The sequence below is a fragment of the Felis catus genome, chromosome B1 (genome assembly GCF_018350175.1).
Source record: "Felis catus isolate Fca126 chromosome B1, F.catus_Fca126_mat1.0, whole genome shotgun sequence".
Taxonomy (NCBI): domain Eukaryota; kingdom Metazoa; phylum Chordata; class Mammalia; order Carnivora; family Felidae; genus Felis; species Felis catus.
The window spans coordinates 137,337,913-137,365,543 of record NC_058371.1 but is presented as its reverse complement, the minus strand read 5'-3'; the positions used below and the strand labels follow the sequence as shown (position 1 = coordinate 137,365,543).

Below are 27,631 nucleotides of genomic sequence, written 5' to 3'. Positions count from 1 at the left end.
TCAAGACTTCTATGTGACAAAGCATGAGACTACATACCTAAATTAAATTTTCCATGGTTTAATAAAATCAATAATGTTTACTCAAAGACAGTGTCATGACAGCCTGAAGGTCATTTTATCAGAAAATAATTTTTTGAGTAAAATTCTAAGGCCTTCATATTTGAAAGTGCTCTCCTTCAGTAATAATAAGCACAGATTAAATCAGGACAGGGAAAAAGTCATAGACAGTATCCTAATTATCCTAGAGAGTAAAACCATGCCTTTCAGCAGTTCAAACTCCTTCGTGAACTTTCCTGCCTACTGTATGAACTATCAACTTCTTGCCCTGGCATAAAGCTTTCCAAAATCTGGGCCAAATATAAATGTTATGTTCCAAATTACAGCAAAGCTATGTGATGTTCACTAGAAATGTACTGTTCACTTCTGTCTCCCTACCTGTGCCTGGAATAATTCTGATTATAGACCAAACAAGTACCCATTAAGAATTTACTCAATGAATGTTCTGGTATTTGCAACATTAGTTTCTCTGAGCCTCAGGCATAATTTGGAGGCTCACGAACAGTTACAAGTCTTGCAAACCCTAGTGTCTGTCAAAATTATCCACTGGACAAATGGAATTCCCAAGTCCGATAGAGAACCGTATGATATGAGACCCATAAAAAAGAAGAGAAAATTTTCATTCACAATTATTTGTACACTGTAAACAACATTTTTAGGAAATCAAAAAATAAAATATGGTAAAATACAGGGGACTATTAACAGGCAAGAGGTAACAAAGCAGCTGGCTTAGAACATGCTGAATACTGAAAAATGTTTGCTTCTTCTTCCTATTAGTCACTCTGTTTCTCAGCCAGGTTAGAACATTCTGTTACTTTGTATATAAGCAAAGACTTTATCTCAAGGCCAAATACACTTTTGCTTAAGAATACCCATGCAAATATTTAACTTAGATGATGAAGTAACAAAATACCTAAAACAGTGTTGTCATAGGATTTTTGTAATTCTAACATTGATAACTACTTCTATGACTTATATCAGGACTAGACCATCTGGTAAAGAAGAATGAACTTATTAGGCTTTATAGACTGAGAGACCTGGGTTTGTATCTCAACTTGGAGACTATCATCATGCAACCATGAGTTTAACTCCTAGGAAACCAAGTTTCCTCATGTCAACTAAAAAAAAAACATTTCTATTTCTCATGGCTCTGATAATTAAATAAGAAAATATATGGCAAATGATGGTACATGTCCAGTGTATGTTCAGTAAATGATGACTCACCTCTCTATTTCCCTGCACCACTTTAAAGTGGGAATTTTCTGGAACTCATCTTTCAGTCAAGAACTCTATTACCCAACTATTCAGAATAGATACTATCTTCACTATTGAGGTTTCAGAAGGTAATTTTTGAACTCTACAACTGAATTAGCACTCCTCTCTAAAATATCAATCTACTGAACTATTTATATTGAAAGTTACAGAAATTTTATTTGTGCAGTAAAGGGTGATAGAGATATTTGTGTGTGTGTGTGTGTGTGTGTGTGTGTGTGTGTGTGTGCGCGCACGCACACATGTGCCCGCATGTAAGTGTGAGATTTTTGGTACTCTGGCCTTTATATATCAGAGAAGAAAGGTGACAGGTATATAATTCTGCATTCATGAGACTTTGTTAGAATAGAATATTTCTTCAATAGATCCTATTTTATAATTGTTTTCAGTAATTATAGCTACTGCTTAAAATATATATATGTACACACACACACACACACATACATACTGGACGCCCCAGGAGCAACTAAAGTATTAGGAGCAAAGCAAGATTCATTCATCTCTTTGTTCCTTTAGTTCAAAAACATCGGTTATAATCTAAAAGGGAAACTATTTTCAAATACTAAAAGGCACAGAGCTCTAATTTTGAGTCAGGTTTTGTGTAATCACAGCCAACTTTACAGTCACTATCCCCAAATGCTTTAATGTATTAATGCATTCAATCTTCTTCATGAGCTTATGAGCAGGTATTAATATTATTCTGAGGAAATGGAGGCTTGAAGAAGTTTAAGTAACTTACCCAAAGCTGGGGTACAAACCCAGGAGACTGAATTCCAAAGCCTGCATTCTTAACCAGTATGGTTAGTGGTTCCTAACCCTGATTCATCGATCCCTTTTTATAACACATGCCTTTGAGGCCCCTTTTGGTTGGGGCCAAAATGAAAACCAGATAATAAAACCTCCCCATAAAAAATTAATGTAATGCTCTAATTATAAAATGAGATAAGAATTTAGAAAACGTGTATCTCATTATAATAATAATTTAAGATTATGGTTTTCATTAGAAAACTTCAGGCATGACTACACTGTTAGACTATCTATCGAATCCTTGAAATTCCTAAACTATCTGAGGGTGGTGCTGCCCTAATGAAGAATCGCTGCACTACTGTCCACAGACTTTCTACTTTTCTGCTGTCTCATTAGAGATCCTCCGTCGGAGTTGCGTTCTCTCACTTTTTTCCTTTAGATAAGCATATCCAGATCCCTCATCTTTATAAATAAACATAACTATAAAATTATATACAATCACCATGTTTAATCTCCATGAATGGGCTTAAGGCACAAATAACTTTAAAAATGCTCAACTTCTCAATAAGAAAAGAGCAAAGTTTGGCTCTAAAGAAATTAGTGTCAATTAAACCTAGTTCCAAACACCACTTATCTTGCCAATTAATTTCTTACCACTTATTTTAAGTTTAGTGGCAGATTATATACTCTTACCCTTTTGAAGCTCTAAAGTTTTCCTCATTTAGCAACTAAAGTTCATTATGGGATGATCACACTTTTAGAAATAGTTTCAGAATTTGTGATAAAAACTCAACACCTCAGATTACTCAGTTTACAAAGAGTCAGACATAATTCCCCTCCATCCACCCACGTGTTCATGAAAAAATAAAGGAGGGAGCCAAACCAAATCCCTTTCAAGCGCAGACCTGTTCTTTGCGACGCAGGCAGCTCACTGGCAGCAGGCAGTGTACCTGTTGTTCCAGGAGGCAGTGCATAAGCTGAAGATGATGGTGGAGCTCCTGGTCCGCCATGCTGGAAGGATGCTCCAGAGGAAGGGGGAGGAGGGAAAGAAGCAGCAGAGCTGGAGGTAGGTGGAGAGGCCTGGGGCTGTGTTGCGTACAGCTGAGACTGCCCAGAATAGGAAGAAGCAGAAGATATGTAAGGGGTGTTAGGGTAAGCGTTTGAAGCAGAAGGAGCAACGGGCTGCTGAGGTCGATACATTGTTGACCCCCCTGTTCCGAAGGAATACTGCTGGGCTGGTTGATAAGCTACACCAAGGAGAAGAAACAGAAATTTTAATTAGTTATAAGTTTATTGACAGCAACAAAAAACCAGTTATCTCATTCTATGGAAATTATTTTTGTCATTATTATTAGAACAATAAGCTACAACCAAATATTAACCCTTATATGTTATGCTTTTGATGACTTGGATACCCTTAAATATACTAAAATATACCCATTGGATCAATATGTGAAATATGCCATCTCCAGACTGCTTCTGGCTATGAAAATCTTCCAATCATCAAACCCAAACACTGAAAGACCGACCCTCTTCTCAGACTTCCTGTGCCTGAGAAAAGACTGCAGTGACACCGACTAGCCACCAGATGGAACCATGCAGGAATTACATGTCCCAAGCACTCTCCGTTACAGTAAATTACAGGGACTTTGCTGGCGGCTCAACATCTCCTCCACCGGAAGAATTGTAGGGTGAGCACTATTGTTATGAATCAAATACCTTCTCCAACATCTAGTAAACTAATCAGCTACTCACATTGTGATTTTGAGCTTAGTTCCAGATTAACAGCCAACTCTCTAAGATCCCTGACAAAACAATTACTACATAGTATTTCATACACTATACACAGTTGGTTAGTAAGCATTCAGGCAGCCAACTAATGTTTTGACGCAAAGACCTGAGCCCAGATTAGAGAATATTACCACATTTTTCATGACCAGGGGTAGGTATGGACCTCTACAGAGTGAATCTACTAGAACTGTACTTCTACTCTGAAGACAGCATTTTCATGAGTGAAAAATTGTGTCAAATCTGTATTCATGTTAAGTAAGAATATCCACTTTAGCATAGAACATGCTTTTTAAGATTAGTTCTTACTAGGCAGTGGCCTCTTGCTTTTGTAATAGTTGTTTAATCATATAATTTTCTCCTTGGAGATTTTTTTTTTCTCTTCATGTAAATTTTAAAATAGTGGTGATATTTTACTTTATAAGTGCAAATATTTTCTAAAAAACAAAAGCCAATGGTGGGCACATGTTATTACCATACATTTGTCGAAATTCATAGAATGTTCAACACAAGAGAGAACACTAAAGTAAACTATGGACTTTGGGCGATAATGATGTGTCAATGCAGATTCACTACTATAACAAATGTTCTACTGGGGTGCAGGCTGTTGATAGTCAAGCAGGTTGTACATGGGGGCAGGGGAGATATTGGATATTGAAATGTCCCTTGGAACCATTTTTCCAAAAATGGTTTGTGTCATCTTGCTGAAAGGAAAGAATATATAACAAAATCATTTCAAAACTTGTTTTTTAATACCAAAATCATGGGACAATTCACTGTTCTTAGTAATTGCTCAGGAACAGGAGCCAACTGTTCTGAATGGACTGACATAGGAGGCTGTTTCCAAGCATGCTAATTAGGGATGTCACCTAGGGAAACTGTGTTTCTCCCTCTCAAGTCCTACACAGTTCTTTCTTTACTTGTTAAAACTGATTTGATCATGGGTTTGGAGCTTTAAAGCAAAATGTTACTACATTAGGTAAGACATGCTGTTGTGCAAGGACTTCAGGGTCACACTACTTACGCTGTGGCTGTGGATAAGGTGGTACCTGGGTGTGCATGTGACCTGGAGATGTGGGAAGCTGAGCTGTGGTCGCATTAGGATTAACATTTCCGTGCATTATGAAACCTGGAGGTGGAGGATTTTCTCCCTAGGAAATGAGAATATGATAAAAAGGAGGATTACATTTGGAACCAAAAATCTTACCAGATGGATTTATAATCTCTGAAACGGAACTGTTTATTTTTTTTTTTAACTTTACTGTGTAAGAAACACTGCATTTTGCACATTCTGTCTTCTTTAGAACACATTTTCTGAGCAACACATTCTAAGTGATTTAAAGATCAGACAGGTCTAAAGTATTAATTGCAATAAATGGCAACAGATGCTAAGAACTTCACAAAACAGTGTCAATGATATTTATAATAAGTCACCAGGATTTTCCATCTCTACTAAATTCCATCCACACTTTGGAAATATAAGTATAAATGCCACAAGGGAACTTTCGTTTCTCTTCAATTTCTGCAATGCTCAAAGACAAAGAAGAAAGAAAAAAGAAAATCTTCAGTGAAATCAGATTTAAACCATCGTTAGAACTTTAGTTGATATTTTTCTAGCTGAGGTCAATTTAGAACTGCAAAAGGAGAGGGAGAAGAAAATAAACTAATTGTCCAGAAACTTCTTGCACCCTAAAGCATTAAAATGCAATAAGCAGGCGGACAAATGGGGGAAGGGGAAATTAAGAAAAGGGGGGTAGAGAATATTTAACTATATATATATTTAAGTGAGCAGAATTCTGCTCAAAGATGAATAATGAAGGATATACCTGTGTGTCAGAGGGAGAGGCTGCAGGTGGATGGCTGGGAAGGGCGGTAGGAGTTTTGTTACTCCAGGTAGTGACAGTAGGGGCAATTCTAACCTGAATTGAACAAAGAAATACCAATCACAGAAAATAAAAAATAAAAATGTTAAAAGAAGAAAAAAAAAACACCCAGAAGGCATTAACAGCCAGATGCAAAGCAAAAAATAAGAGTAGCAAGATAGCATATGTTAGTCAGGCAATTGCTTTCAAGGTAGCTGGGATTCCAAAAGAAAAACACATTCACAACAAAACAGGGAGACGGAGGCAGTAGAAAAATCAACATGAAAACCTAAATCAAAGCATAAAAAAAAGTAGCATTCAAGTGTCAAGAATAAGGGGAAAAGCTAGTTCCTGTAAGTAGGTAAGGAAAGAAGATATTGGAGGAAAAAAGATAATCGAGTAGAAAAGTGATTTTGAAGCATTAATAGTATTCATGCTACTATTAGATCTGTAAGCATATTGCTACAAGTTCCCTTTTCTGGATTTTATTAGAGCTGCAAAAATCGTATTAGTCCCATATCAGGCTTAGAAACATACAATCAAAGGATATTAGAGATCAATCAGTCTAATCCCCACCCATGACCACTGAGAAAACCAACACCTAGAGAAATGAAGGGGCTTCCTAAGGTCAATACAACTAGCTGGTGACAGACCTAGGACTGAATCCAGACCTCCTGATTTCCAGGCCAGTGTTTGCTATACTACACCATGTTGCTTACCCTGGAGTCCTAAGATTTTCAAAACAAATTTTTTAAGCCACCAAAATCTTTCTGGTCAAGTAAATCTTCATAGAAATTCCAAGTGGAAGTGGAACCCCTACTAATCTGGCCTCCCTCTCACCCTTTTACCCCTTCCTGTAAACATTCCTTTAAAACCGCAAGCTGCTGTCCTCATTTGGTACATGATAAGCTTTAATCAAGAAAATCAGTGCTTGGGGTGTCTGGGTGGCTCAGTGAGTTAAGCGTCTAACTCTTGATTTTAGCTCAGGTCATGATCTCACAGTTGTAAGATCAAGCCCCATGTTGGGCTCTGCACTGGGCATGGCTTAGGATTCTCTCTCTCTCCCTCTCTCTTTTTGCCCCTTCCCTGCTCCCGTGTGCACACATTCTCTCTCTCTCTCTCTCTCTCTCTCAAAATAAACAAAAAAAAAAAAAAAAAGAAAAAAAAAAGAAAAAAGAAAATCACTGCTTAGTTTCTGAATTTGTTTTTCTTTTGTTAAAGTATTAGACTGCTAAGTCAAAGTACAATGAAAGTCTTTCAGTGTTTTTATATCTTCCCAGAAAGACAGATAAACTCAAGGACATAGAGAGTAAATATTCTCTTTTCCCAAAGTAGAGGGTGTCTCACCTCAGTACCCTTCAAGATAGCATGATTGAACAAAAGATGCTTGGGAGTTCTAATATCAAGTTGGCCAGGCGATATATTACGAAATTCAAGCTCTGTCTTAAAACTCTGGCTTGTCACTTGATGTCTGTGCCTCTTAGTTCTTCCAGTCACTGCCTGTTTTGCCCTACCTATGTCATAGACTTTTCTCAAACTAGTAAAGTCTTCATAATAGTGGGAAACCTAATCTGCTTTGTTTACCAATGTATCAACAGACAGAATAAAGACAGGCACTCATAGAAAAGCTCTCAATAAATTATCAAATAAAGGAAAAAAATAAAAAAACAGAGAATACTCTAGATAGTTACAGTTAAATCCAAATGTGATCTATTCCTGATTAAGTATTAATCAAAAGTGCAATAGACAAAAGAGCACTAATTGATCTTTTTTTTAGCTTTCCATGATTTTATATTTACTTTTGTTGCAACAAATTATAAAAAAGACCTTGTCAATTCTATCAGTAATCTGATGTATTTTAAAATGGGGAGATTGGGGTGCCTGGGTGGCGCAGCCAGTTAAGCGTCCGACATCAGCCAGGTCACGATCTCGCGGTCCGTGAGTTCGAGCCCCGCGTCGGGCTCTGTGCTGACAGCTCAGAGCCTGGAGCCTGCTTCCGATTCTGTGTCTCCCTCTCTCTCTGCCCCTCCCCCGTTCATGCTCTGTCTCTCACTGTCCCAAAAATAAATAAAAAACGTTGAAAAAAAAAATAAAAATAAAATAAAATGGGGAGAGGATCTGCTAACTTTGTTATCAATCAAGACCATTTATTACTTATGAAAATGTACTTCTCATTCAAGAACATGAAGGTTATCTGCGGGTCCAGAAATAAAAGTTTCTGTATGAAATAGTAAAAGACAGTAAAATGCCACATTTTATGCCACTAAATGTTTTAATTTACTTACTTACTTATTTAAAAATATCTAATCATCTTTATAATCCCCATGACCTACAATTTCATACACCTTTGGTCATTCACTAATATCCAAGTTATCCAAAAGAAGTATGTTCTGAATACTGTGTTGATACAAGAGACACAGTAAACCTGTAATAATGATTCAGAATAAAATACTCAAAATAAGAGTACCTTTTCTAAAAATATTTCATAGTATTAACCAAATCACCCACAAATTATTTCCACTACTTTACTTACAGCTTGTCAGATGAATCAAGTTGAAGCAGTTTCAAGAACAGATGTACATGTGTATGGGTAGTTTGAATGATGGGAAATAAAAAAATCTCCCCAGAGAGCTTAAATTAGTTTATATCTAAAATATAATCTGTTTGACCAGATTAAAGTGATAATTTAAAAAAAAAAAAAGCAGACCAGGGGCACCTGGCCGGCTCAATGGAAAGAGCATGTGACTCTAGATCTCGGAGTCGTGAGTTTGAGCCCCACCCACGTTTGGTGCAGAGATTACTTAAACAAATAAATAAATAACTAAAAAAAAAATAAAAATAAAAATAAAAAGAACAGACCATCACTTTCAAGAATACAAAAAGAAAAACTATTAAAACATTATGTTGTCTAACTAGACAACTAGACTTATCATAGCAGATTAAGGTCTCTTACCCAACAAATTTTTGAACAGAAATATATAAATGTTCCTACTTAATCTGGACCATATCACTCACATGGGGATAATATTGTTGAGCTGGAACTCTTGACATCTGTGTGTGGCCAGCCATTGGTCCAGGCCTGCCCTTAGGCAGCTGCTGCCTCTCATAAGGAATTTTAGATGATTCCTGTCCTGGTACAGGCTGTCCTTGTGCTCTACAAAGTCTGTCACGAAGCTGCACAATATTTGGCTATAACAAGCAATAGAAGAAAATAAAGCAGAATGTTAGAACTCACTGAACTATATGACAGCATGTTGCTTTTCTTCAAGTAAGCTTGATCGGTCATATGCTCCTTGTTCATATGCTGTTTCCTATATAATAGATCCTAGCACAAGAGGGTTTAACATCATGGCTTCTAATACTCAAGACTGATACCAAAGGCCCATGATATATCACTTAACTGAGGCAAGGATTTGAATTATGCCCACCACACAGTAGTATGTAAGATCAATGCCACTCATCATCTCTGCTCTTTTGTATTTTCTTATAGTTGAGTAATTTTCACAAATCACAAAAGTAGTTAAAAAAAATACAACTTCATTTCTTTATAGGGAAAAAAGGTCCCCAAAAGAATCAACTGCTGACGATGTGATGAAATAAAATGGTGACCTAAGAAAGGAAGGAAAATTAATAAAAAAAAAAAAAAAAAAGAGAGAGAGAGATGTTGGAAATAAAAGAGTAAGATGTCACACTCTTGGTAGCTTACACAGATCTACAATTATACAGATCTACAATAAGTATGAGTTGACCACATACATGTTCCAGATATTAACAAACAACAACAAAAAGGTAATGTTAAAATATTTCAGCAAGAACTGATTTTAGTAACTTTAAAAAGTCATACATTACTATAAATTCACTAAAGGTTTAAAGCTGTCATTTAAACTGTTAGGTATACTATTAGGGAGGAAGGTTAGATACTATAATGATATCACAAAGTCTCAGATCATGTTCCCCAGAAAATACTAAGGGTCTACTGAAATATATAGAAGACAGCAACTTCAAAATTGTTTATTTTTACATAGAGAATGTTCTTTAAAAGTCCAAAGGAAACATGAAGAATAATATACAGAAAATGTATGTGGTTAGGGGTGCCTGGTCAGCTCAGTCGGTTAATCATCTGACTTCGGCTCAGGTCATGATCTCACAGTTTGTGAGTTCAAGCCTTGCGTCGGGCTCTACACTGACAGTGCCGAGCCTGCTTGGGATTTTCTCTCTCACTCTCTTTCTGCCCCTCTCCTGCTTGTGTGCATGCAGATACTCTCTCGCAAAATAAATAAACTTTAAAAAAAAGAAAAAAAAATGTATGTGGTTATAAATGGTATTGAAAATAAAGAGTTTAATACTGAGGCTACAAGATCTAAAGGTCTTAGATTAAGTTAGTCTTAAAGGGTCTTATAACTCACTATTAAAGGGGTGTTTAAAAAGTCATAAAATAATTATGCCAAGGTCATCATAAAGTCTGTTTCTATTCTACCTAATATTCTCACAGATAAAATCGAAAGATACAACATGTAAATGTGTTTCAAAACCAACTAGAGTCAAACCTCCATAATGCTGGAACATAGACTTAAGTGTTTTTACTCAATGAAACCACTCAATGAAATTTACTGATATTTCCCTACAAGAGACAAAATACTGAAAACAATTAACTAAAAAAATCCATCAAAAACAAAATAAAGTTTATAATAAAAAGCATAGAAACAAGAAAATATCTTCAAGGCTCAAAATTAAGTTCTGTCACACACACAATATAGATACAAACATCCTACTTGTGGATAACTGTCCTCAAACCTCTCCCTGATTTCTACCCATGCTTCATTATTAAATTTAGGTTGCCCTCTTCTGTGATTCCACTGCACTACTACCTCTATCATAGTTATGTATCACTTTTGGAAAACTCCCTTAGGAAAAGAATCTTGGCAATCGTGTCCATCATTATACTGTCAGTCACTTACTTAATTCCATTGCATTGAAAAAGCCCAATTTAATGCATACCAAATAATAAATCAGAAATGTCATTCTCCCTGCCTTGAGTATTTTAAAAATATACTTGTCTGCAGACAGTATCAGACTGAAATGGTATACAGAATGAACTTCTTCACTAATATCTATGTCTATGTCTAGCATTTGTGGGAATTTTAAAACTACAACCCCAATTATTTAAGTATTAATATTCATAGCTTTCTAACACAGAAGATTCCTACAAAGAACCACGTACAAAGAATCAGCATTTGGCTCAAGAAATTAGAAGTTGGTCCTTTTCCATTTTTTCCCTCAAATACTATGCCCATCAGTACAAAGGGATCTATCGTACAACAAGAGCATCCTATCTCTCCAATACCGTCTGGGTACACCTAAAATGACCCTTGTATAATTGTCAGTAACATTCACTTATGGTCAGATGACAGAAATTCAATTGTTCCAAAACATTCTACTTACCAATATTCTTATGTTTAACACTACGTGCTACCCACTGGACTCACCTTATTCACACATTAAAAAAAGAGAAATGGTCAATTCTAATTACCTGGTTGGTGTTTTCGGGAAGAAAAGCCAAGGCTGCAGCAATACTGCCTTGGGCTGCCAACAAATTAGCATACTGACTCATCTTCTCAGCCAAAAGAACTCCTACAGTATTGGTGTCCATGGCTTGGGTGAGTTGTACAGCTTTTCGCAGGATGACAACTTTCTCAATAAGATCCTAAGTGAGGAAAAGAAGGGAGAGAGAAGGGCAAGCAAACAAAATTACCAAGATGTGGATGCAAGAGAGCAGGAATGAAGAGATACTAAGATTTCTAAAACCTCCTAAAAGTATATCGTATTATCCTCTCTCTTAAAAACTTCTGCAACAGCTGTCCACCATTCACGTAAACTGAAAAAGTAAGGAGGAAGAAAGTACCTTATCATGGTTAGGGCATAGGTTATTTCCTTCTCCTAAATATCCTTAAACTGCCAGATACTTGTCTTGTGAGCTTAAAGTAGGCAAGCATCCAAAGTGAAAGTGATCAGCAGATAAATGTCCAAAGGCAGAAACTGGGTTCCAGCAGGTATAAAAGAAACTGACTGAAAACATCATACTACCTATACTATAAAAACACTACTACTAAGAGGTGACCTCCAATGAGCTTACTATTTCAACCCCAAATTTTTCACATTGCTCTTCAATACCAATTATTTCAACAATGGGAAGCCTCAAGTATAAAGCACAAGAATAGCCTATCAATCGGCCCTTCAAAAGTACACAGATCCAGAAGTGTGAAACAAGTGTGCTTTCTCTCAAAAGCACTTAGGAAAACAGTGATTTCCTACCAGATTTTCAGTTTTAATAAAGTGATCTTTAAAGTTACAACTGTACTGAGAAAATCTCTTTCCAGAGCGAAAAAGAAATACCTGAATGAAATATTATGAGACTCAAATGCTTAGAAAAAAAAATCTAAATACTGTATACAGTTACTCCATGCCTGAAAATAGTCCCCATATTTTTTACTCCCCCTCTTGTCCAGGTTTTAGTGCTACATAGGATTCCATTTACCTCTTACTTTCATTTTCCCTTAATCATGACGATTAAGATTCTCTATTGGTACTGGGAAGGTCTCCCATTCCTTACCCCACATTGCCTCTTTCCTTGCCCAAGGCAGATAGGGTCACCAGAGGCAGGGAGAGAAGCATGGGGGAAAAGACGTACACTCTAGGACTGTTTTCATGCTCTTGCCACCTGCTTCTTCCAATAAACCACCAAATCACAACCTTGATTTCACAAGCAGTTGCAACTCCATTTTACTATCCCATCATCTCATACTTTGCCCCGCCAAATATGCTACAAATACACATAAATTATCCAGCAAAAGGACTTCTAAAACATAGGTAACTAAGGTGAAAGCAATGAACTTCTGGAACAAGTCAATTTCTAGAATAGAAGTAGGGTGAAAGACAACACTAGAAAGTAAGCACCCCTTGTTTCAAAGATACTAACCTGAAGGGACAAAGGACTGCTTCCATCTTGAGCTTTAGTCCAACATGCAACTAGTTTCTCTACATTCCCTGCACAGATATAGCAGAGACATGCCTGAGTCTGCAGGAGGATATCACCTTCACTTTCAAGCCTGGTTCCCAAAAGATCTACCGATCAAGAGGAAAACAAAATAAGACTATACTCAAGGCAATCTGAACATGAAGTCGTAAGTAAGCCAATAATATTTTCAGAAGTATGAATTAAACTTCACAACCAATGAGTAGCAGATAGAAACAAAATCAGTTATGTAAATGCTCAGTAAGTATTTATTTATTAAATGAATGGAAGTGCGTGACAAATTGTATGTAAGGAATGACTTCTCAAGATTCTATACACCTAGTTGCAGAATGAATTTCCCTGAATTACATTAAAAAATAATAAATGGAAAGGACATTTGAACAGAAAAATCCTAATGAACATTTAACTCCATTTCAACACGTCAGATATTTGTGTAAATAGATGAAATATGGCACATTTGAAATGAACATCAATGGTAGGTAGGACTACGATAAATCACTTATGATAATAAAGTTAATATCTTATAACTTTCATATTCTCATAATACTTTCAAGGTAGCAAATGGTTGGTTGTTCTGATACTAGCACTCTGAAGCTTCTGTTCTTACAAGTAAGGAGTATCATTCCTTAGCCACCAGTCTAGTCACAGCCTTTAACAGTAATTTATAATTTCCAATCAAATGTTATAATTACTAATTTTATCAAGTTAATATTTATTAAGTGAAAGCTAATTATGTGTAATTTTACATATAATAGACTAACTAAGGCTTAGAAAGTGATTTTTCCGAGGTCATACAACTAGTAAGTGGCAGAGGCAAGATTCTAGGTCCAGTCTGCTGGAAACCAAAACTGTTAAGAAATATTATTAAAAGTAATGACTAGATATGGAGAAGTAATGTTAATAATTCTAAGAAAAGTATCCAAATGGGAACTTCTTTTTCTTATCTATGATTAGCTGGTTTGCAAACATTTCTAATAATATGTTACTAATTTTATATAAAATATACAATGCCATATACATTATATAAATATAAGGCTCATTTTCTTACCACAAAGGGCTGAAAACTCATCTGGTTTAGCATAAGTCAATACTGCAGCTAAAGCCTCTCTCCAATTTTTAAGGTCACAAGACTCAACAATTTCTTTCCAGTTCTTCATCACCACTGCAGTAATTAGCTTAAGAAAGGAAAATAAAGGAGAATTAAAAATCTCTGGTATATTAGTAAAAATTACCTCTGGCTAATCAATCATATCTTTTAAACCTACTATTCACAGTATTTCATGCAGAATAAAGCAGCAACAAAGTGAAGAATATCCCTGAACCAACAGACATAAAAAAAATGGTTATTATTTTTCCTCAAAAAAACAAACAAACAAACAAACCCCATCACACAAACATTTTTTGTAATGTAAATATGCTGAGAAGGAGGGGTGCCAGGCTGACTCAGTTGGAGGAGCATGCGATTCTTGATCTTGGCGTAGTGAGTTCAAATCCCATGTTCGGTGTAGAGATTACTTAAAAATAAATAAATAAACTTAAAAAAATATGCTGAGAAGGAAAAGTATAGGGTATTATCAAAACATTAACAGGAAGGCATGACCTGCTCTGATGGATCAGAAAAAATGTTTTGAGTACATGTGAGATATGAAGTCAGAATTAACTTCATCAAGGTCGAGAAAGAGGAAGATGGCAGCAGAGTAGGAAGACCCTAGGCTCACCTCGTCCCACAAATACAATTGGATAACTATCCAATCATCCTAAATAGTCCAATTTGATGGAAGAATTAGAATTTAAAAATTAAAATATTTACCTTTAAATTTTTCTATGTTCTAACTTTTCTACAATAAAAATATGAAAAGTACTTTTCATCAAAAAATTATATACATAAAGTACAAAAAATAAAAATAACAATGCCAAACTATCAATAATAACCATTTCTGGTTCAAGGAACTATGAGTGTTTTGTTTTGTTTTGTTTTTTTAACTGTTTTCTGCATATCAATTATCTATTCTAAGAATGTATTGCTTTTATACTCAGAACAGTGTTATAGTTTATTTTTAAAACAACATACCCTGGTAATTTTGCTTTGGGATTTTGCAAAGTATTTTTTCTGGGTTCGAGCCAAGAGTTCTTGTCCACCTGCTATGGCCAATATAATGGCATCAGCCATGCGGTTATCATGTAAACAAAGGTCAACAGCACTCTCAAAGTTACCCGTCAGCAAAGCCTGAGTAATTAAACCATCAATATCTGCAATAAGGAAATACACCCAAGTTAATAAAAGGTTTTGTGAAAAGAAAAAATCTTATACATATCAACTTTTACATGTACACACAAAGGAGAAAACAATGCTAATTTCTGAATATTACTAGCGGATCAATTTCTATGGAAATATATTGAGATGCATGTAAGTAAAATCAGGTAAAATAACACATTTTCAGATAGCTTAAACTGGAATAATAGAGATCATTACACAGTTTTTATTACATTAATGTCAGAACATCTATCTCCAAGAGACTGATTACATATACTAATTTTTTTTTTTTTTAACTTTTATTTATTTTTGAGACAGAGAGAGACAGAGCATGAACGGGGGAGAGTCAGAGAGAGAGGGAGACACAGAATCTGAAACAGGCTCCAGGCTCTCCAGCACAGAGCTCGATGTGGGGCTCGAACTCACGGACCGCGAGATCATGACCTGAGCCTAAGTCAGATGCTTAACCGATGGAGCCACCCAGGTGCCCCCTGATTACATATACTAAATAACTGGGTTCTTCTTTTCAACCCTCTACCACTTGTCACAAAACATTTGTAACTTAAATTTAGGGACTATTTGTTTTCAAATAGGTAAAAATAAAAATGAAATAAGTACTTACCACCACTGATGGAGATGTTAAATGTTCTTCCTGCTGGTGGTAGAAATTCAGATTCTTGTTTTCCTTCTTTGATGCACTAAAAGATGGAAAGGGCAGCAATTTAGCCACAGTGAAACGGTGGAGAAATTTACTGGCAAAACAAAATTTATATATTTACTCTCTCTCTCTCTCTCTATATATAATTCACCTACTGACTAGATGACATGAGCAGTTATTCCAGAAAAGTTCTCAGATCTAAGACTTTCCTAAGTATTAACTCCCATTATACAATCATAAATAAAATCCAAAGTCATCAGGAATAATGTTAAACAAACTATAAGTGTACATATCCATTACTGGTAGCTCAGAAATTATTGAAGAATGTTTGTTTTTACTTCAAATAAGAGGAGTTTGAAACAAGCAAAATACATGTGTTTTTAATTTTACCATATTTAGACTGTTAAAACAACTCTGCTTCTACACATCTAAAATTTTCTATGTCTAAAAACTTCTGTCCATTAGGTTTAGTTATAAGGTATTTTTGTTTTAATTGAATCAGTTATGAAAGAAAAACCACTTGGTGCCCTTATACAAATGCTATATAAAAGACTGTATGAATATAGTCAAATTCAATTATAGACTTTGTATTCTCTTAAATTAGTCCTACCTGCCATAGCAGGTTGGTCTGGTAAAAAGATACACACAGTTCTGTTATAAATTTCTGAAACTACTTATCAGTATATTTTCTTTCTTTAGAAGGAAAGAAACATAATGAAGGCATATTGCTGGCAAATAGTTTAAATGCTTTCTCTTCTATGCATAAAAAGTCACAAGAAGACAAAAATAAAATATATTAAAGAAATCATAGAGAAAAATTTAAAGAAAAAGATAGCTGTCTTGCAGGAGATAAAATAGCTATCTTCTGTGTGTGTTACCTATACATCTGAATGTAAACACCTAGTATTCAAAGTCAGGGGCATTTTTGGATTGGGGAATTTTAGTGCAGAGCACAGCATAGCATCATCAATGCTTAAGTAGTTAATACTATTACAGAAGAATAGCTAAAACCTTAACTCTTTCCCTAATTACAGGGAAGCATTTTAGAACTTTAAAACAAAAACATTTTAGAGCTTAAATTATTCCTATTAATAAATAAATCAGATACTGATCTGATTATATTCACTAACTTACAAAAAAACCCTTTTTTTAACTCACAATTTTTCTAATTTGCCTTCTAAGAAAACAATAAAATCTATTTATTGACTTCTGAAATGTAAATAATGGTGAAAAAAGCAGCTGATTACATACTGAGTATTTTCAATGTGTAAACTACTATGTCTGATAAGCAAATAGCATCATCAAGGTAAAGGAGATGATCCTATCTCCTTAAACTTTTTTTGAATACTCCGAAAGTACACATTGGTGACTATCGTTTTGTTATGTGCATATTATTCTGATCTATTCATTCATAAGTGTATTTCCAAATGGCCTTCTATTTGATAATACATAGTTAGTCTAGTTGTACATAAATGAAAGTACATTTCTTCAAGGTATCCTACAATTCTGTATAGGTATTCCCAAAATTGGTTCAAAGTTTTACTGAGATTTTACACATATTCCTTATTTTCAGATTAAATAAATGTCAGAAGATCTACTTCTAAGGAAAGTTGTTTTTTTAACAATTTTCTTGTAAAAGTCTAAATTTACTGATGAATTACTCTTATAACTCAGCAAAGGATTGTAAGAGACATTCCAGTCAAGGTATCTCTATACCACAAAGAACAATGAAAAAGTCAAAGATGAGATGAGAAACAAGAACGTGTTGATTAATTAAGTGTCCAAGATGAAATATAATTAGAAAGCAAGAAAAGTACAGAATTATTTAGTAGTGGTTAAAAAAAAACCCAGAAAAACGAAAGGAAAAAAATTAATGATACAACTCTGTGTTCAAGGACTCTTTTTAACTGGTTATAAAAATTCTCAACTACAACTCATGACACATTTATCATGTCAATCAAAAAATCATGACAGTTCAAATTAGTGAAAATTTCTATACCTGGATTCAAAGTTCAAGACTAATCTAGAAGCCTTTGTTTCTCACTGATCGTAGGTCCTAAATATTAATGTGTCAAGAAAAAACATAAACTTTACATGCAATGCATTGTGGATTTCTGAGCAACATCTCTTTTCATTGTGACATGCTGATATCCATCTGACCGAATTAAGTCAATCTCATGTCAACTGTTAATTTTAAGACATATAATCCAGAAGCTAGGTCAGAGGACTAAAGATTTCACTGATGACAGTTCTGTCAAACTAGTAAATAGACTCCTACCCCAAAAATCTCTAAGAAAACAATGTCTCCCAATTTCATTCTAGCACAAGTAGTCAAGCAAATTTCCCATATTTCAATGTGAGATAAACAAATATAACATACTTTACCAATGTAATTAAAAAGGAAAAAAATAAGTACCTCTCCCAAGAGCTGCTCTTCAGCAGCAGGGCTCTCCTCCCCATCACTCTGTGCTACTTGGTCAGAATCTTTAAGAGCCTTTGGTACACAAAACAATTACAGAGGAAGTTGAAGGACGTAGCATTAAAAGAATATTAGTGAACAAGGAAGACAAAAGACCAAACCAACAAAATTCAGAGCTAGTTTAATCATAAGAAGCAACACTAAGTAAATTTATTTAAGAAACACTAATAGAGGAAAAGCAAAGAGCCATGACTGCTAAGACTTTCCTTTCTCCCTCTCCCCCCACCCCCATCAAATGTCCCTTGGGAACAGAGATCTTAACCTTAAGTATCTGAGCAGCCACTGATATTGTTTGCCCTCTTTCGCAAAATTCAAATATTGTCAAGAGAAAGGAATGCTCTACTAGCTAAACTTATACTATTTTAAAATGATAGTTATTCACTTATTAAAATATCTACAATCAGCATGTATTTTTACACTGTAAAGCAATAAAAAAGACACATGTCTTAAATTACATTTCCTTCTTTGTTATGACCTAAACCAAATTTTTGGAAGGTAGCTATTTTTAAAGGCCTTCTTACCACATCGGGTTCATCCACTTTGTTCAAGGCCAAAGCAATCTGAAATAAAAACAACAACTCACCTACTACATGGAATTCTATTTCAATGCATATAACAAATACTCACCTCTTTCTCCATTTTCATTGGCAAAATCCACAAAAATTCAGATCAAGGATGGTGTGTTTAAAAGAATAAAATCTGCTATTCGATCACAAACCTAACCTCAAAACAAGCATGTTTTCTTTTACTTTGTTTTAAATAACTATAATTAATTTAAAAAAAATTTCCTCAGGCACTCACTATGGAAAGAACTGCTATTACAAGTATTTTGACAAACAGGTTCTATTTCTTCATTTTTGCTATCGGGCATTCAGCAAAACTTTTTTTTTTTTTTTAATTTTTTTTTCAACGTTTTTTATTTATTTTTGGGACAGAGAGAGACAGAGCATGAACGGGGGAGGGGCAGAGAGAGAGGGAGACACAGAATCGGAAACAGGCTCCAGGCTCTGAGCCATCAGCCCAGAGCCTGACGCGGGGCTCGAACTCATGGACTGCGAGATCGTGACCTGGCTGAAGTCGGACGCTTAACCGACTGCGCCACCCAGGCGCCCCAAAACTTTTTTTTTTAATGTTTATTTATTTTTGACAGAGAGAGAGAGAGAGAGAGAGACAGAGCATGAGCGGGGGAGGGGCAGAGAGAGAGGGAGACACAGAATCTGAAGCAGGCTCCAGGCTCTGAGCTGTCAGCACACAGCCCCACGTGGGGCTCGAACCCATAGACCGCGAGATCATGACCTGAGCCAAAGTCGGACACTCAACCGACTAAGCCACCCAGACGTCCCCAAAACTTTCATATTAATCTCTTACAAACCTACAAGTTATAGCACCAAGAAGTTCAGACTAATAATAAAATTAAATATAAAAAATATCTAAAGGATTGAGCAAAGACACACAGCCAATAAGCGGCAGAGCTGTGATGTGACATAGAAGGGTCACGAATCTTCATGGTGCTGAGCACCGCTCAGAGTGTGTAGTATCTAAGCTGTACCATATATGCAACAACTCTGCAATGCTATAGAGAACTTTAGACACTCTGAAAGAACAACAAAGGGCTAATACAAATTACACAAAGAATCTAAAATATTTCCTTCAAGGTTTTCAAAGTCAGAGTGTTTTTCATGCTGTTCATGTCAATATTGTGGGATGAATAATAATTAAGCCCCTCTTTGAGAAGAAGACTGAAAAACTGGAATAGGACTTTCTTTTTATTTATTTTATTTTCATTTATTTTTTTAATGTTTTATTTTTAAGAGAGAGAGAGGGAGGGAGGGAGGGAGAGAGAGAGAGAGAGAGGGAGAGAGAGGATCCAAAGCAGCTTTGCACTGTCAGCACAGGGCCCGATGAGGGGCTCAAACTCATGAACTCGCGAGATCATGACCTGAGCTGAAGTCAGACGTTTAATTGACTGAGCCACCCAGGTGCCCCAGGGCTTTCTCTTTTTAAAAGGGAATCTTTTTATTAAGCAATTATTATTAAGCTGAATATTAAGCTAATCAATCAGACTTTTGTTTATTCAGGTTCAGTACAATAAATTGTCCTTGTTCCAAAATATTTACTACTTACTTGTCAGCTGGACCAACTCAATACAGAGTTTGGGAACGTGGGCTAAGGCATAAACAGTGAGGGTAGAAAATTGTGGTAACTTCAAACAGTACTCTATTCTTTATTACTTAAGCTGTAGTGAACATGGGGTGATCTCTAACAGTTTCCCCTTTTTCTCTTCCTCCAAGGCCACTGGTTACATACCCTCTTAAAATCTACGTGTTACTTCCAGTGTTTGAAGTTCAGAGCCTCTTACCTTCCAAGGCCCAATTCTACCTGATACAACACAGCTCATTAAATCAAGTTTGAATTATAGATGGTTCTGGCAGCTTTTAAATCCAGGTACAAGGTAAAGTTACACATTTAATAATATGTATTTAGAACTTTGGCAACCAAACACAAATTCTTATTAAATATATATTGAATGATTTGAGGTTATCTGTGTAGAAGTTTATAAAACAGAACACCTATGCTACATAAATATTTACTTTTATAAGCACAGCCTTTTAACCTTTCCCAGAAATTTACCTTCTTTCCTAGGTCTTCTTTTCTGTATCCTAGAAGTTCCAGGTATTTTCCCCGAGAATCATCCTCAAAGTTTACCTTTAAAAAGACATAGTCTTGAAATAAAGACCTGCATTTAAATTTTCAATTAACTGATCAAATTCCAAGTAGAATTATTAAAAATCATCAAAAATAAAGTCTACTGTATCAAGGAAAGTTTTCTATATCTACTATATAGAAGACTCACTGAAAGAATCTCCAAAATATTTTTTAAATATCAAGTATACCAGTAATTAATTATCCTTGTTGAATAAAGCTTACTTTTATTTTTTAAGTAAACCCTATGCCTACTGTGGGGGTTGAACTCATGACCCCAAGATCAAGAGTCAAATGCTCTGCTGACAGAACCAGCCAGGCACTCCAAAGTTTAAACTATAATTTTTGTTAAGTACAAACTAAGTCACGTCCAACGGTTATATGCATGCAGAACCCAACACTATGGGGAACACTCAATGTCCTAAAACTCTCTCCCCAAATTCATAATTACAAGATATGAAATTCTATAATTTTAGAAGTTAACCTTGTTATATTCAAGATCTCTTTGGAAAATTCGGTATTAAGAAACAGACATTCCACTGGAGGCAAAATGACCAACCAAAAAACTCTATTTTCTATTGTCTTAAATGCAATGCAGTAAAAGGAATGAGAAATGCCTCCAACCTCTGTCCCCTGTAGCTTTTCCCTCTTTTCCCATTTTCCTTAACTGGATCTACTACAGAAATTATTCTATGTTTCTATTATACTAAACTCTATGTTATTAATTTTAAAATAGATCTGCTGAACGTTATGTCTCTCTCACTTAAATATAACTATTATGTCATTTTTTACTTATTAAAAGAAGTACTTCATATTAGGCTTTTCAAAGCAGAGAAGGAAGAACTCTTGACATAAAAATATGGTTGTGTGCTCTTCATGTTTCTTTAATTTCATCAAGAAGCTCCTGAAATCACAATCTTGTAATAATTTCTTTATTAAGACATATTTCAAATATAATGGGAATAGTTAAATTTGCAGATAATGAAATGGTTTTAATGCCAACTTTACCTTCAAAAAGGACCATACGTTTTTTTCAAACTCAGTCTGAGAAGCATCAATTTTTTTCTGACAATAACTGACAAATCCTTGTGACTGCACAACCTGCTGAAGTTGGTCCGATCGGCTGAGGAATTCCTTTTCTGTTACAACCTGACTAATGAACACAGGGCGTGGCTGCTGCTGCTGCTCAGCTCCCTGCTGAGACTGCATTCTGACATTCTCAAAGGTAACCAGTTTGCCTCCAAACTAGAAAAGAACGAATGAACAAAGTCACTCTCAACCACAAGGATAAGGCCAAAACTTGCACTTACTGTAAAACCTACTAACGGAAAGAACTATGGTCTTAAAATCTATCACTCTGGATAAAGTTAGCTGATACAGTATCCCATACTCCACTGTCTGACCTTGATCTTCAATTACTATTCTTATTACCTACTACCTTCTAGATAAAATGTACTATTTACTGTGCCCCATAATTTCTCACCTACTTGTTTACACCAACTTCTACATACTCAATGTTCCTTCTCTTCAAGGCCTGGGCAAATGTCACCTCTTCCACCTCAGATGTCCTCAATATATCATAGATCTTTTTTTTTTTCTTCTTCCAAAAATGTGGAAGCTTCACGAATCTGTGTGTCATCCTTGCACAGGGGCCATGCTAATCTTCTCTGCATCGTTCCAATTTTATCATATGTGCTGCCCAAGGGAGCACTATAGACCTCTTTTGACTCAACTATTAGCTATATGTATTTGCCTCACCTTCTGTCCTAGGCTCTAAGTTTTAAAGGGTGGCAGAATATGCCCCTCCAAAATATCCCATTTGGCATAAGGATTACTTGGAGCTAAAGACTACTTGAAAGACAGCAGGAAAGAAAGGCACTCTGACCTGCCTTTTTTTTTTTTTTAATATTTATTTTGAGAGAGAGAGAGAGAAAAAGAGAATGAGCTGGGGAGGGACAGAGAGAGAGAAAGAGAGAGAGAGAGAGAGAGACAAAGACAGAGACAGAGATGGAGGGAGGGGGGAGAGAGAGAGGGACAGGCAGAGGGAGAGGGAGAGGGAGAGGGAGAGGGAGAGGGAGAGAGAGAGAGAGAGAGAGAGAGAGAGAGAGAGAGAGGATCCCAAGCAGATTCTACACTGTCAGCGTGGACCCTGACTCGGGGGTTGGAACTCACAAACCACAAGATCATGACTTGACCTGATATCAAGAGTTGGACGCTTAACTGGCTGAGCCATCCAGGTGCCTCTGACCTCCTCTTTTCTTCCTAAAAGCAGGAGATGGAACTCCCATGTGAGAGTTGCCCTGTCTATTCCAGGGGGAAAGAAACATTCTTATCACCAGAGGTGGGAGTCAGGCTGAGAGAAATATATACAAAGAGACTTGTTAAATGATAATTATCTCCCTTTAGTCTCCTTAAATATTTTAGGTACAACTGCCATTTTTTGTTCAACCTTGTATATAAGCACTTAGGTTTTGCCATTTGTTTGTATCTTCATTTCCCAATGAGGGCCCAGGTATACATAAAAATTTGTATGCTTTTCTCCTGTTAATTTGTCTTGTCAATTTAATTCTCAGGCCCAGGTGAAAATCCTAGGAGGATAGATGCAAAGTTCTGCCTCTCCTATGCTTCCAAGGAAGGTTCTGTGGTTCTGTATTTACTCAGTCTTGTATCTCCTATAGTACCTACAATACCCTGTATATAGCAAATATACAGTTAATATCTGATTTATTTATACAAATAAATATAGGTAAGGAAGGAAGCACAGAACCAAACTTCATCCTTCATACTCAGTAATTTTTGTATAAGGATTATGGTTTTTACATAAACTTATTTTTTTTAATGTTTATATATTTTTGAGAGAGGGAGACAGAGTGAGAGTGGGGTAGAGGCAGAGAGATAATAGGGGGACACAGAATCCGAAGCAAGCTCCAGGCTCTGAGCTGTCAGCACAGAGCCTGATGCAGGGCTCAAACTTGTGAATCACAAGGTCATGACCTGAGCTGAAGTCGGGCCCTTAACCGACTGAGCCACCCATGGTGCCCCCATAAGCTTATCTTTTTAAATGTTTACTATGTGCAAAGTTTTTGTTATGTCACGCACTCTAGGAAATACCAAGAAAACGTAAACCACTATCTTTATGGAATTTAACATGAAAATACAACTGAAACAATAGGCACTTGTAGGTTCTAAATGTGGTGCAGGTAATACCACACAGGATATGGAACTTTACAGAAAGGCACAACTGCTAGGTTTCCCCAAATTTTAGGGGAGTTGGTGAAACTGCACCCTCCAGAACCAAGACCTAAACTGGGTTTCACAAGAGGATTTACCCATTTACTTGGTTCTATGTAACAATATAATGTCACTTAATTGCAATAATGGTAAGTGCTGCCTGTTAGTCATCATTTTTTCAAATCAACCAAAACAAATATGGATATTGAACACAATAAAAATACGTTTAAAGTCTTAACAATATAAAAATACTGTAATTTACCAAAATTGGTAGAAATAAGAAATTGGAAAAATTGGAAGGAAGCATAAATGTACGAATTTAATACTGCACAGAAGAGTTTTAATTAATACCATATGAAGTTGATATACCAAGACATGGACATTTAGGTATATTATTTACACTTATAAAGATAATCACAAAAATAACCCTAACTTCTAAAACTTCAATGGCAACCTAAAGATATTTGAGGGGGACACTGAATTCTACCCCTCATGTCCACAGAGAGGGCATTTTTCTTGCATTCTGTAAGAGGAACTAGCAGAGGAAGAACACTTCCAGCCTCTTCTGTCCTTCGCACTCTCCTGGAAGAGAACTGACTGATGTTCTTCAGGAAAGAAATGCAACATGCTCACATCAGCTCTTCAGGGCTTCTTTTTGTACCTTTCTTCATAAAGCAATAGTCCATATAGATAAGCTGCCAGCACCTTTAAAGAAAGCCCTCCAGTACTTGAACTTGCCTGTAACTAGGTTAGTAAGGCTGCCTAATGCACAGGTGAAGCTAAAAAAAAAAAAAGTCATCAAATCAGAAACTGGAAATATAGAAGCAAACAAAACAGCCCAGCTCTCACAGTCTATGTTCTAGTTTGTTAAAAGGTACATTATGGTTGAACACATCTAAACTATAGCCTCCAATCGAGCTTATGGCAGCACTAAAGCTGATATTTTGATTCTCCATCTCTCTTATTTGGTTTTAAACTCATATGGGGAAGAAAAGAGTGTTATTTATTGTCTTTATAATACTCCAATACTAGTAAGTAGAGGAGGGTGAATGGGGAGGAGGAAGACGTTCACTTCTCATTCCAAAGATAAATATATAGTGAACGCTTTCTATTTGTCAGGCACCATTCTAGGCACTAAAAACATACCTGGGAACTAGACAGTCTGTCCTCAAGAAGCTTATATTTGGGGGATCTTTTCTGAACAGGTGGTTTTCTTTTAAACCTTGTACATATACAATTTTAAAATAATAAATTATTAATTACTTAGGGAAGGAAGGAACTAACTAGATGAATGGTTAGGATTCAGTAAAGAAAGTGGAAAGTCATAAAGGAAAAAATTCAAAGGCAGGAGTACAGATGGTAGAGAAAACTAAACAGGAATGATGACACTAATTAAATCCAAAGAATGGATTTATGAGTGACATAATCAAAGGTCTATTTTAGGAAGATTAATCTAGAGTATGTAGTATAGATTGGAGGGGGAATAGATAAGCAATAGACATGCAATCATATAACAGCTCAGTGTGAAAAGATGAAAAATTAGGCAGAGTAACCACAATGTAAAAAGAAGAATTAAATCCAAGAGATTCATCAAGAGAGCAATATCTGGACCTAAGGAATGAATACAAGAGGTCAAAGGAAAAGTTCCAAGCTTGATTAATAGAAGAATGATATCAAGAACTCAGTAGTAGCTGCAGAGATAATTCATTCAGTTTTGGTAAAAGTGAATACACAGAATTCTATGTTGTGTACAAATTCTGTTACAATGATGGGAAGTTGAATAATATGTTTATTTTTTTTAGTAATCTCTACCTGCAGTGTGGGACTTGAACTCATGACCCCAAGATCAAGAGTCTCATATTCTACCGACTGAGCCAGCCAGCCACCTCAAATAATGTAAGTTTACTATCTTAGTTTTAGGCATTATCACCAACAGACTCACTCTCATCATTATGCACAGGAGGCATCAGATCAGGTTGACAGTAGAATAGCTAAAATCTTTATATCTGTAAGATTAGACAAGTTCTTTAATTTCTCTGTGCTTCTCTTTATCTACAAAACAGAGGTAGTAGTAATAGCTATTTTATAAGCAGTTCTGAGAATTAAATGTTACTATATGCAAAATGCTTAGAACAATGTCTGGCACACAGTACATAAATATACTTTAGCTATTAAAAATATACACTTCAGCTATTAATATTACTACTAATGAAATTTTATTTTACCTATAGGTTGTTATGAAGAAAGTAACCCAACACTGGACAAATGGTCTGTTCTATACAAGACTTAAAAGCAGTAGTGAAATAAGAATATTTAGGAAAGGACTTTATTTCTTCTTTCTGATCTACCACAGTTTTCTAAGCTCAACAGAGTAAAAAAAGCTACCTACAGAATGGGAGAAAATATTTACAAATCATTTATCTGTTAACATTCAGAGTTAACATTTAGAATCCATAAAGAACTCCTACAACTCAGTGACAAAAAAAAACCCAAAACAACCTGATTAAAAAATGAGCAAAGGACTTGAACAGACATTTCTCCAAAGATGACATACAGATGGCCAACAGATACATGAAAAGATGCTCCACATCACTAATCATTAAGAAAATGCAAATCAAACCACAATGAGATTATCATCTCCCACCCATTGACTGTTATCTCAAAAAATTAAAAAACAGCATGTTAGTGAGGATGTGGAAAAATTAGAACCCATGTGTACTGTTGATGGGAATGTAAAATGGTACAGCCACTATGGGAAACAGTAGGGAGGCCCCTTAAAAAATTAAAAATAGAATTACCGTAAGATCCAGCAATCCTACTTCTGGGTATATATCCAAAAGAATTGAAAATAGGATCTCAAAGACATATTTGCACACGAATGTTCATTGCAGCATTATTCATAATAGCAAGAAGTGGAAGCAAACTAAATGTCCACAGATAAATTAATGGATAAAGAAAATGTGGACTATTTCTCAGCCTTTTAAAAGTAGGAAATCTTGTCAGACACTGCAACACCTTGAGGACCTTATGCTATGTGAAACAAATCAATCACAAAAAGACAAATATTGCATGATTCCATTTATATGAGGTATTGATAGTTGTCAAACTCAGAGAAACAGAAAGTAGAATTTGATTACCAGGGGCTAGGGAAGGGGAAAACGAGCAGTTGTTGTTCAATAGTAAAAGAGTTTAAGTTTTACAAGATAAAAAAGTTCTGATGATCTGCTGTACAACAAATGTATTTAGTTAACATACTGTAATTTACACTTAAACATGATTACGATGGTAAATTTCGTTACACATTTTTACCATAAAAAAAAGAAATTGGCAATTAAAAAAAAGTTGGAAGGAATAAAGAGAAGGAAGGAGGACACACAGATACACTTTCCTCCAAATTGAAAAAAAAAAAAAATGAAGAAGAGAAAATTATGAAGGAAGGAGAGAGAAGGAAGGCAAGTTTAATAAGGGAATGGACAGTGTGATGGTTGTACTACGATGTAAATGTACTTAATGCCATTGAACTGTATGTTTCTAAATGGCTAACATG

General features: G+C 35.6%; 1 protein-coding gene and 1 non-coding gene across 22 annotated transcripts in view; both read right to left on the bottom strand.

The window, feature by feature from the left end:
* The window catches only part of SEC31A (SEC31 homolog A, COPII coat complex component), a 70,927-nt gene that overhangs the window by 16,318 nt on the left and 26,978 nt on the right, over positions 1–27,631 (bottom strand). For 8 of the 21 annotated variants that reach the window (XM_019829307.3, XM_019829318.3, XM_006931006.5 and 5 more), the window contains exons 11-23: positions 21,862–22,098; positions 20,782–20,856; positions 18,672–18,710; positions 18,088–18,165; positions 15,636–15,711; positions 14,831–15,009; positions 13,808–13,934; positions 12,703–12,848; positions 11,257–11,430; positions 8,742–8,915; positions 5,691–5,783; positions 4,889–5,015; positions 2,982–3,323 (exon numbers count right to left, since the gene is read on the bottom strand). In XM_019829307.3, coding sequence (XP_019684866.1) covers positions 2,982–3,323; positions 4,889–5,015; positions 5,691–5,783; positions 8,742–8,915; positions 11,257–11,430; positions 12,703–12,848; positions 13,808–13,934; positions 14,831–15,009; positions 15,636–15,711; positions 18,088–18,165; positions 18,672–18,710; positions 20,782–20,856; positions 21,862–22,098 — 1,867 coding nt within the window. The remainder of the gene's footprint in view (positions 1–2,981; positions 3,324–4,888; positions 5,016–5,690; positions 5,784–8,741; positions 8,916–11,256; positions 11,431–12,702; positions 12,849–13,807; positions 13,935–14,830; positions 15,010–15,635; positions 15,712–18,087; positions 18,166–18,671; positions 18,711–20,781; positions 20,857–21,861; positions 22,099–27,631) is intronic. The other 13 variants (XM_019829314.3, XM_006931013.5, XM_019829316.3 and 10 more) reach the window with 11 other exon arrangements.
* LOC111560261 lies at positions 22,458–22,564 on the bottom strand. The gene has a single exon (XR_002742019.1). It is a non-coding gene; the product is annotated as a U6 spliceosomal RNA (small nuclear RNA).